The 11,664-nt window shown below is 41.5% G+C and overlaps 1 protein-coding gene across 1 annotated transcript; it reads left to right on the forward strand.

The window, feature by feature from the left end:
- The first annotated feature begins 7,123 nt into the window (after positions 1–7,123).
- LOC102847703 (olfactory receptor 4D9-like) lies at positions 7,124–8,095 on the forward strand. The gene has a single exon (XM_006900485.1). The coding sequence runs from the start codon at positions 7,124–7,126 to the stop codon at positions 8,093–8,095; it is 972 nt and encodes a 323-aa protein (XP_006900547.1).
- The last annotated feature ends 3,569 nt before the right edge of the window (positions 8,096–11,664 follow it).

The raw sequence follows: 11,664 nt of genomic DNA on the forward strand, positions 1-11,664 counted from the left end.
AAAAAAAAAAGAAAAGAGGCTGGTCAAACATTGTAATTAATTCATTACATCAATTGTTAATACTGTTATAAAACAAAAACTGTAAGAATAAATAAAAATACACCTATCAGATTCAGTTATTTGTTTTTGTTTTTGTTTATGAAGAGCATGTTGTTGTTGTTGTTATTGTTGTTAAGTGCCATCGAGTTGCAGGCAACTCATAGTGACCCTATGAAGGAGAGTCCTCAATGCTTGGGTATCTCTCATCCTCTCTCCACATTCATAGGGTTTCCGGAGGCAAACTATTACAGAAGTGGATGCCACTCCTTCTTGCAAGCTTGTCTTAATCAGTGAGATCCACCCTACTCTCTGTCTGTTATGAAGGTCATAACTGAAAAATATTATTAATGTTTGGGCAATTGTCTGAAAAATTACAAATAATCAGAAACAATTAGTTGCATCATAAGTTTCTTACTTAAAAATCAATTTGGCAGAAAAATAATTCACAAAATAAACATTTTGGGTACAATTAAAAAACAATACATGAAAAGCCAATATGAGTTGTAAACTTTTACTCGCCAAAAGAAAATATGTACCATGTAAAATTTTTAAGCACAAACATATACAAAACCCCAAGTTTTGTTGTTGTTAGGGGCCGTCAAGCTAAGTATGACTCATAGCAATCCTATGAACAAAAGATCTGCGCTCTGCTCTATCCTGTTCTTCCTAACACACGGGAGCCCATTGCAGCAGTCACCGTGTAAATCCTCCCTCGCTGACCCTCCACCCTTTCCAGCATCATGTCCCTCTACAAGGAAAGAACCTCTTAGCAACATGCCCAAAGTTTGTGACATGAAGCCTCATCATTCTTGCCTCCAAAGAGCACTCCAGCTACATCCTTTTCCAAGACACCTATGTTCTCTTGGCCATCCACGGGATGTTCAGTGCCCTTCTCCAACACCACAGCTCAAAGGCATTGTTTCTTTTTCTGTCATCCTTATTCATTGTCTACCTCTCAAATTCATAGCAAGTGATCAGAAAGACTATGACCTGAATCAAATGCCCTTTAGTCCCATAAAACCCCATAAAAAAGCAATTGTTACTTTATCAAGATACATAAACATACTTATGCACACACCCTAAAACATGTCTGAATCAAGATTATTTAGCAACACCCATCAGGGCCGTGTTGAAATCTGTCCCTCTCCCAAGTGAAGGATTCTGAGGGAGCAAATAAATAGGTACGAGAGTGGGGACGAAGAGGGAAAAGGATGTGAATCTATAGATAAGGAATATGGCATAGGGAAAGGTGAGCAGAAGGAAATGAAAGGGCAAGACGTTATGAGAAATGCAATTAACAAGTTGATACAGGATATGCACAAGGGATGAAGAGTGAAAAAAAGGGGGGACAAATCTCTCTAAATGAGTTACTGAAAAGTCAGTCTCAATGTAAACACACACACACACACACACATACACATATTTAACACATTAAAAACTAGAGAAGAGGCAGTCAAGCTCCCTTCTATCTTGATAAGAGATTGACATTCAACCTCTCAGTGCCCAAGACTACTCAAAATTTAATCAAAAGGAGTATGCAAGCCTAGGAAACTGCAACACACTGAAAGTGTGGTTCAAGGTGACAAGTTGTTGTGTTGCATTTTTATTTGGTAAAGAAGGTTTTGGAAAGAAGCCCACGTCTATGGTCCTGTGTCCTAGAAGACATTGAGTCAACACTCTCAATCATGAGACAATGATTCTCAATGTCTTGAAATTTTTGTCATCACCTCAAGGATCCTTTTCAAATTCCTTTCATCCTTATAACTCCTCCATAAAATAGTATTATCACAAATACATTGTAATCTATTTATGTCTATTTATGGGAAAAGGTAGAGAGCATTTGCTGAGTAACTAACTCAGTCTCATAAGGACAAATATTGCATCAGAATATTATTGCAAATATAGAAGGATAACTAGAAAGATGTGGATAAAAGTCCCAAGGGGAAAGGGGAGGGGGGAGTCACGGGGTCGCAGACTTTGGGTGGTGAAGGGATGGGGTGAAGGAATAGATCTGGTGGGGACTTGAGAAGACACGGTGATAGGGGCATAGATTAGTGGTGATTCTGTTTGTAAGCTACACTGTAAGTTTGGAAGCAGGAGTGGCATCCACTTCCTAAACAACATGTCTCTGGAAACTCTATGAACTTGGAGAAATAACGATAGTTAATAGAAAGGCTTCAGGCCTTTTGTTTATAGGGTCGCTATGAGTCATGCTCAACTCAACAGCAATCAACAACAATAGTGTATGAGATTGAGCATATGAAACACAATGTGAATGAAGGAATGTGTGAAACACAATGTATATGAATTTTTTTTTAAAAAAAAAAGCTACAAAGCACTGTAATATCTACATTTTTCTACCCCACACCAAGAATGTTTGTTCCCTTGAGGAAAACACTGTTGCTGCTGAAAATGCTTAGTCAAACAGGCTAAGATATACTGATAGAGAATCTTCTATAAAAAAGAGTTCCAGAATGAATGAATGTGTGTCCTCTGTGGTTTTAAGAACTTGGAAAGAAGAAATACGTGCCAAGTATTAACAGAAAGAGAACTTGTAAAGAAACGCACTTACTCTTTAATCACTCCCACTGGAACTTCAACACTAATCAGCACAATGTCCACTTTATTTCTGCAGACACATCGAACAAAATTCCCTTTGCTAATTCTCAAATTAGATTTGAAACTGAAGGCCTTGTACTCATGATAACAACACAGTATTGTTTCAGGAAGAAGCCTTGGAGCTGTGACTCATAGAGTCTGGTCTTTTCCAATGTTGAGGAGAAAGAGGGGCTATTGAAATCAGGTGTAGTTAATCCTCAAAATACTTCACCTGCAAGCACAAAGTTTCAACGATATCACACACCCTGAGACCCAGGTTGCAGGCCGAATGGTGTAAATTCATGGCTGGACATTGAAGGTAAGAACATTCCTCCGTCCACACATGAGATATGTTGGATTATGTATGAAATATGAGTATGAAAATGTCCTGGGAAAATGATACTACAAATTACTGACAGAAAGTAGATGTTATATATTCTGAATAGAGATAATCTTCATTTTAAAAGAGATAGGCCAAGCTGTAGGCTCAGCAGGCTTAAGGGAAAGAAGATTGTGTTTTATAGAACAATGATTCACATAAAATTGGCAGATTTTTATTTAGCTTTAAGTTTTTTCAGGGCATTCATGGAACCTCTTTCCACAGCATGAGAGAATATAATAATAATAATAATAATAATAACCACCAACCCAATGCTTTCCTTAAATTCCAAATGTCTTCAGAAAAAGATATTTCAAAGTCAGCACCATATTCACTCCAGCAGCCGATGACTCAGCAGTTCTCTTTCCTTCTGAGGCAGATCCAGCCTTCTTCCTGAAGAACTAACCCAGCCTCCAAGCCTCTGGCTCCCTTGCTCAAAAAGCACATTTTCTCGAAGAGAAGCCTTCATTTTATGGCTTTAACTTATTTTAAGGGTCTTTATAGTTTTCAGTGAAAGAACCAAGTATATTGAATGCCTACTATGTGCTGAGCATTTCCAAACATCACATTTACTTCTTACAGTACTCAAGTAAGTGTTTGGCTCCCTAGTTTGAAAACCACTTCTGAAGGACCTGACAAGTTCCAGGAAAGGTGTTATCAATGTGAGGATGAAGGAAACACTGAGAAGACAAGATGAACCTGGGGCTTAATGGAGAAATTTAACAAAACTGAGACAGACAGATAAATGATGAGGCATAAACAGTCACAGGTGTAGGAAGAGAAGCCCATGCAAATAATATGGGATCACAAAGGAGGAGTCTAGCTGAGGGAATGAGCAAAGTATTCACAGGTGAGGAGGCCTGGACCTAGGCAGTGAAGGATCAGCGTTGACACAGGAGGATGGGAGATTTTGAGAATGAGGGAATCATGACAGGCAGAGGGAAGAGCAGGAAAACAGATACAGAGATGGGAATCACCAAAAGGCCACATATTGAAAAGGGATCAGAGAAAACAGAACCCACATAAAGGTCAAGATAGAGAGTTACTGGCTGCAGTAAGAGAAGTTTAACCCTTATTCTGTAAGCAATAGGAAATCGCTGAAAAGTTTCAAACTGAGGAATAACATAGTTCTCTTTATGACTTGGTATCAGCATCCAGGAAATGAAGGGATGAATTGCATCAGGAAAGTTGGTTGTTAGGAACCTTTCCAGAATACTGAAGAGCAATGATGTCAGTATGGGGACTAAGGTGTGCCTGGTCCAGGACACAGTCTTCACAATTGCTTGCTATGTATGCATCAGAGAGCTAGATAATGACTAGGGACGACAGAAAGAGAATTGATGCCTTTGAGCTGTGATGCTGGAGCAGAGTGTTGAATATACCATGAACTGCTAGGAGAACAAACAGTTTTATCCTAGAGAGGGTGAAGCCATCCTGCTCCTTGGAGGCAGGTATTCTGAGTCTTCATCTGACATACTTTGGGCATGTTGCAAGGAGGGACCAGTCCTCGGAGAAGGACATCATGCTTGGAAGGGTGGAGGGACAGAGAAAGGGAGGGAGACCATCGATGAGATGGATTGATACAGTGACTAGGGTAATGATAGTATGTGTGTCGGAGACAGTAAAGTTGGCACAGGATAGAGCAGGTTTCAGGGCTGTTGTATTTAGGGTTGCTCTGAGTTGCAAACAACTCAACAGCACATAACAACAACAACTTTATGACTTAAAAACTATTTCTACCTTCCCTGAATATCTCCTTTCAGGGAGGGGGTTCTATCCCTTTGGGGATGTAACCTTTTATTTGTTTTTTGTTTGGTTGGTTGGTTGGTTTTGGTTTTTGTTGTTGTGTACCATCAAGTTGAATCCGACTGGCACAGGAGGAGATTGCCCCTCCTTCTCCAGCAGAGCACCTGGTGGGTTTGAACTGTATGCCTTCAAGATTGCAGTTCTGCTTCTTGCCACTAGGCCACCAGAGCTCCCTGGATGTAACCTTTTAATAAATCTGTCATTGCTATTTTACTCTAAAAAAAAAAAAAAAGAAAAGGAAGATTCTGTAAAAATCAGAGAGGATGAATTAGAAGATAAACTAAACAAATAAACGAGATCAATTAGGAACTTAATACAATGATCCAAGAAGAGATTATAAGAGTTTAGATGAAGGTGGAGAAGAAAGGATAAATTGAGAGAAGAAAAAAGAATCCTCTTAAGATTTCTTTGTTGGTTGGTGTGAGGTGTTTTTGGTTTTGAGCAGCCTGGTTTCTGTGATGGGAGGTTAGCCTTCCGTGTAAGTCTTTTTAATGACATATGCTCCTATCTGTATGTGTTGTGATGGTGGCCATACATACTACACAGGACAGATTGTTGTGTTGTTTTTAAGTGCTGTTGAGTATTGTTGTTGTTGTTGTTGTTAAGTACCGTCGAGTTGCAGGTAACTCAAAGCGACCCTATGAAGGAGAGTCCTCGACGCTTGGGTGCCTTTCATCCTCTCTTCAGTGCTGAGTATTAGGAAAACAAAATACTTTTCTCCAAGGAAGATGAGAAGGCAACTGGGTAGAAGAGAGACCATTATTGCTTTCATTTTGTGATATGATCTTTGTACTGCTTTTTACTGTCTGGAAATGCAAAATCTGAGCTAAACGGACACGGCTTAATTTTATAGGAAGGCAGGCAGAAGGATATTTCCCTTATTCCGTCCTTGTGGTAAAACCTGGCATTGAATGCCACGGATAGACAAATAGATACGGTTCTGGGCACGCTTGTGAGGAAGGAGCTGCAAACTGAGACCGAGATGGTGATGGATCTGGAACTTTGCCGCCTGCATGAATACAGTTGTTCTCATCACCCTTCTTGGCATCGTCTTTGCGTTAAGCACATCCTTTATGGCCGATCCCCGAAGAGTTCTGAAATATTTTTTTAATAAGAGACATTTGAGGCTGCTGAGAGGTATTAAAAGGGGTGCAGATGTTGTCGCTTTGCTGGATTGTTTTTAGATGTCATTACATTGACTCCAACTGACTGTGGCAAAACCCAGCCCGATCCTGCACCATCCTGAATCTCTGTTGTGCTTTAAGGCCATTGCCGCAGTCACTGCGTCCGTTCATCTCATGGAGGAGTCTCCTCTGTTTCACTGGGCCTCTCTTTTCCAAAGCACAATGTCCTTTTCCAAGGCAATAAAGATCATATAGTGGGGGAAATATCAGAATTAATTGTGAGGAGAAATTTGGCTTCGGAAGCAGGAGTGGCATCCACTTCCTAAATAACATGCCTCCGGAAACTATGAACTTTGATAAATGTTGATAGTTGTAGAGGAGCTTCAGGCCTTTTGCTCATAGGGTCTTTATGAGTCGTGTTTGATTTGAAGGCAATCAACAGCAATGGCCACCTCTCCCTAATTGACAGCCCTGCATTACTGGCCCTTATTGAGTTCCATTCTAGAATGAGGAAAGCAAGAATCATCTCTTCTAACCTCTGGGATGTGATAGGAAATGTTATTGCAAATAGGTGTCCAAACTGAACCCACCAGGTAGTTACTCCTCAGGAGAAATGGGAGCAATCTTCTCTCGTGTGATTCACAGCCTTTAAAAACCCTGGAGCCAGCCATGAGTAGGTTCCAAATCAAAGGCACATAACAACCACAACATGACATTCACATGGATTCATCATGTAGTTACTGAAAGTTATCTAAGGATGGATTTATCCCGATGATTTTCAAGCCTTGTAAGCCCCAGACACAAAGTAAATGTGGATAAAATTAGATGTCCCCAGATCCACCAGAATGTATGGAATCCACACATCATTCCACCAGGCACATTTGCATACTTTTCATCCACTGCAACAAAATGTGGGTTCTATAGGGCCCACAGACTACCACTGAGCACGGCAGGAGAACTAATGATCTAGTCCACACCCTGCCTTGTGTCAATGATGGAACTGAGTTCACACCAGGTAACTTTTCCATATACTGCTGTCCATTCATGAAGAAAGAAAGAAATGACAAAAGAAATTGCATATTTTTGCATGCTCTCGTTCTATAAGCCTGTGTTTATTGCATTTCTCAGTCATATTATTATTTCCTTCAAAGGTGTGCTTGAAGAAAGGAAGTATCCAATGGCCCTGGGGAATTACACCAGGGTGCCTGAATTTATTTTCTGTGGACTTACTCAATCTCAAGAACTGAGTTTGCTTTTGTTTTTCTTTTTATCTCTGGTCTTTGTGACAACTGTACTAGCAAACATGGTCATCATGGTCACTGTCACCTGTGAGTCTCGCCTCCACACACCCATGTACTTCCTCCTCTGCAATCTGTCTGTCTTGGACATCTGCTTCTCCTCCATCACTGCCCCAAAGATCCTGGTAGACCTTCTCTCCAGGACAAAGACCATCTCTTTCAATGGCTGCATCACACAGATGTTTTTCTTTCACCTCCTCGGTGGGGCTGACATATTTTCTCTGTCTGTGATGGCATTCGATCGTTACATGGCCATCTCCAAGCCCCTGCACTATGTGACCATCATGAGTAGAGGCACGTGCACTGGACTTATTGTGGCCTCCTGGGTGGGGGGCTTTGTCCACTCCATTGTACAGATTTCCCTGTTGCTCCCACTCCCCTTTTGTGGCCCCAACGTTGTTGATGGCTTCTACTGTGACGTCCCCCAGGTCCTGAAGCTCGCCTGCACTGACACCTTTGTCCTTGAGATTCTGATGATTTCCAACAATGGTCTGGTCACTACCCTGTGGTTTGTGCTTCTCCTGGGGTCCTACACGGTCATCCTGATGATGCTGAGATCTCACACTGGGGAGGGCAGGAGGAAAGCCATCTCCACCTGCACAGCCCACATCACTGTGGTCACCCTGCATTTTGTGCCCTGCATCTATGTCTACGCCAGGCCCTTCACTGCCCTCCCCACGGACAGAGCCGTCTCTGTCATCTTCACTGTCATAAGCCCAGTCCTAAACCCCGTAATCTACACCCTGAGGAACCAAGAGATGAAGTCAGCCATGGGGAGACTCAAGAGAAAACTCGGACCTTCCAAGAAAGAAATAGATCCTATGAAGTCCAGATTGGAAAATGAGAACTGAAAAGACTTTTTTCTCCCCCATAATTTGTTGTTGTTGTTATTGTTGTATACCGTCGAGTCAGGACCAACTCACAGCTGACCCTCCCTCTGGTTTTCAGAGGCAGTAAATCACATGAGAGGAGATTGCCCATCTTTCTCCCATGGGGCAGCTGGTAGATGCACAACCTGAAGGCCAGAGCTCTCACTTTTTTTCACCACAGAGTCTTGTAATAAATTTTGCCTGACTAAATCATTGCAAAAAGATAGCCTCATGGTGAGATTATTGGCAGCTGAGGGGCTCAGACCCCCAAACTGTAAGTTATTCTCTGCTTTTTCATTTATCAGGAGTCCTGGTTGCTCAGTGGTCAGCTGCCTGGAGTCCACCAGCTGCTCTCTGGAAGGATGAGGTCACAATCTGCTTCTGTAAAGACTTAAGCCTTAGAAAGCCTCTGAGGAAGTTTAGTCTATGGCATCACTAGGAATCAGAAGTAACTCAGGGCAATGGATTTGGGCTTGGATTTTAATGCTTCTGTCAACCAAACATCTCCTTACACAGGCAACGAAGACTGAAAATAATAGCATCTCTGCTCTGGAAGTGTCCACATCCCTAGGGGAACAAGTGGTGCATTGATTGGCTGCTAACCCCCTCAAAAAAAATTGTTTAAACACATCCAGAGTTTCTCAGAAGAACGTCCTGTTGATCTATTTCTGAAAGTTCACAACCTTAAACGCACTGTGGAGCTCTGTTCCTCGCTACAGTTCACACGTTTTCCATGAGACACATCAAGAGAACCACTGGTTTACTGTCTGGTTCTTGACATTGTACCTTTACCTTGTGTGACTCAAGCAAAATTTCATACAAATATAATCTCCAAAAACCTGAGTCAAGGTTAAAACTCCAGCCATCTACCATTATGTGGAAATTTGTTTTCCATTAATAATTGTTTAATCTGGGCAAAGGGGGCCAAAGAGAAGAATGAAGAACTCAGAACTCAAATGCTGATGGCCTTGCCTGCTGCTGATAAGAAGAGCAAATGGCCTTGCTTGTCTGGCTGAGCTAGCAGGTGGCTCATAAATCAGAGTGGAATGCCCCTCCCGAAAGACTCTTTATAAAAGTTTTCCCCAATAAGTTTAGTGTGATTTCCCCATTCTTCATCTCCAGAATAAGAAACTCACCCAGGTGCCCTCTCCCCCACCCTGCCTTTAATAAAGCTGAATTAAGCTTTCTCTTGCTCTCTCTGATTTCTTCCTTAAATCTGCTAATATAATAATAATTAGGGGGATAGGCGCTTCCATCTTTTTTTAAAGAAGCCTCTGGGTTTCCACAGCAGAAGCTGAGAGATTTCCTGTTTCATCAATGTTTTCCTACCTAATCAATGGTAGAGAAAGTTAGACACTAACAGGCTCATTCATAAAAATGTCTTCTCTATTGTAGAAAGGTCCTACTGGGTGGTTATTATCTGGCCAGAGTACACACTGCAAGGTTTTGGGTTCTTCTGAGCATTTTTACGTTCTTTTTTAAGCATTTATTCTTGGACATCACTTCTGGATAAAAGAATCCTCTCCTGCTGCATTAATAGAATATGCCTACCTCTATGTCCACCGCAGTTCTGATCGCCTAGTGGTAAGAAGCTGTGCTGTAATCCCAAAGGAACAAGGTTTGAATCTACCAGCTGCTCCACAAGAGAAGGATGGGCAGTCTCCTGCCCTGTGAGTAACTGCCTCTGAAAACCCACTGGAGGCTCAGCTATGGTTTGATTCCAACTCAACAGCAGACAACAGCAACTGCTATGTCCACCAGAAGCACAGGTTTAAGGAAAAGCTGACTTTCTTTGATTTAAGAATCAATTGTTTAATAGCTAACAAATTACCCATTCCTGATTCTTCTCAGCAGCTTGTTGCTACTTCCTCTTTACTCTGTTAGAGGAAATCAAATAAAAAAGATAAAATTGCATCTCATCCCCTGACAACTTGTTCATCTATCAAGCAAATATCTGAAATTGGTAATCAACTAATAATTGAATTGTACATGCTGATTGAATTATAATCTTGGATTTCGTTCTCATGTAATCTGTAATATATGGGTGGCTATAACAATGACTAAGGATGACAGAAGAATAAATAATCTCTTGTTGTGGTTCTGGAGAAGAGTCTTGAACATACCACAGACTGCCAAGAAAACAAATAGGTCCATCTTGAAGAGGGTAAAACCAAGTTTCTCCTTGGAGGGTAGGATTTTGAAGCTCTGTCTCACATATTTTGGACACATGACCAGGAAGCACTGGTCCTTGGAGAAGGACATTGTGCTCAGAAAGATGAAGGGAGAGGACAGGGCAGGAAGACCCTGGATTAGATGGATTGATACAGCGACTGGGGCAATGTGGGTAGGTTGTGTCAGAGTCAGTGAGACTGGCTCAGCGCAGGGCCAACTTAGAGCTGTTGTACAAAAAGTTTACTATGAATCTCAGGTGACTCGATGGTACATAACAACAACATAACAATGTAAGGGGAGTAATGAGTCATTTGCATAGAGTGATCTAGGGGGAAAGTATGAATAAAGAAAACCTGATCTAAAATACAGACCCTACAAACTGACTTGGCGCTGGACTGAAATTGCTGCTACTACCATATTCCTTGAATTATATGTAGTTCTCAGATGCTAACCAGACTCAACAAAACAATTTCACAAGTTATAGTCTCAAAAAGGTTAAAGCCATGTGCACACACAGACTAGGTATAAAGGTGAGAAAGGACAGTCAGTACTCTCTCTCTCTCTCTCTCTCTCTCTCTCTCTCTCTGATTGATTTCAAAAGGTCTAGATGGCTCTCAGAAGGTACCAGGTGTCGTCCCAGAGAGGAGACAATGGCGAGCAGAAAACGTGCAGTGAGTAATCCAAGGATGAGTCCTCAGCTACCGTTTCAGAACTGGCCCAAGAGCAGCAGATACGGGCAGATGGAGGGATATCATCGCAGCAAGGACAATAATAATGACAAAATTCACATTTGCTTCTGTGGTAGTGGGTACATAAGTGCTTTGCCAAAAAAGATTTTTTTAAAAATTATACATTTGCCTATTTCAAATAATTATTTCATCCTGTGTACAAATAACAGGGTTCAATATACTTCTGGTTTTATCTTTGAAGGATATTTTTAAAAAAACCTCAAACGTAAGTCATAGTAGCCTTTGAATTGGGCAACTGAATTGAATGAAAACAGAATCACGTTCTGCTATGCAGAATTAAGTATTAAAATACCTGATTATCTAGCAACAGAGAATAATTTTACCTTGTAATTCAATGTTGTTGTTTCCTTTTTCTTTTTTATTTTGTGTGCGTGTACCATCAAATCAGATCTGGCTGGTACAGGAGGATATTGCGCCTCCTTCTCCGGCAGAGCATCTGGTGGATTCGAACCGTGTTCCTCGTGTTCCTCTGGGATTGCAGTGCAGCTTCTTGCCACTAGGCCACCAGAGTTCCCCCTAATTCAATGTTTTAAGTGGCCTTATGACAAGAACTGTGCTGCAATCCTGAAGTCACGCGGTTCGAGGTCAACAGCTGCTCTGTGGGAAATGGATGGACCGTCTCCTCCCATG

Source organism: Elephantulus edwardii, unplaced genomic scaffold, assembly GCF_000299155.1.
Source record: "Elephantulus edwardii isolate Elephantulus edwardi_28Jun2011 unplaced genomic scaffold, EleEdw1.0 scaffold00284, whole genome shotgun sequence".
NCBI classification, from domain to species: domain Eukaryota; kingdom Metazoa; phylum Chordata; class Mammalia; order Macroscelidea; family Macroscelididae; genus Elephantulus; species Elephantulus edwardii.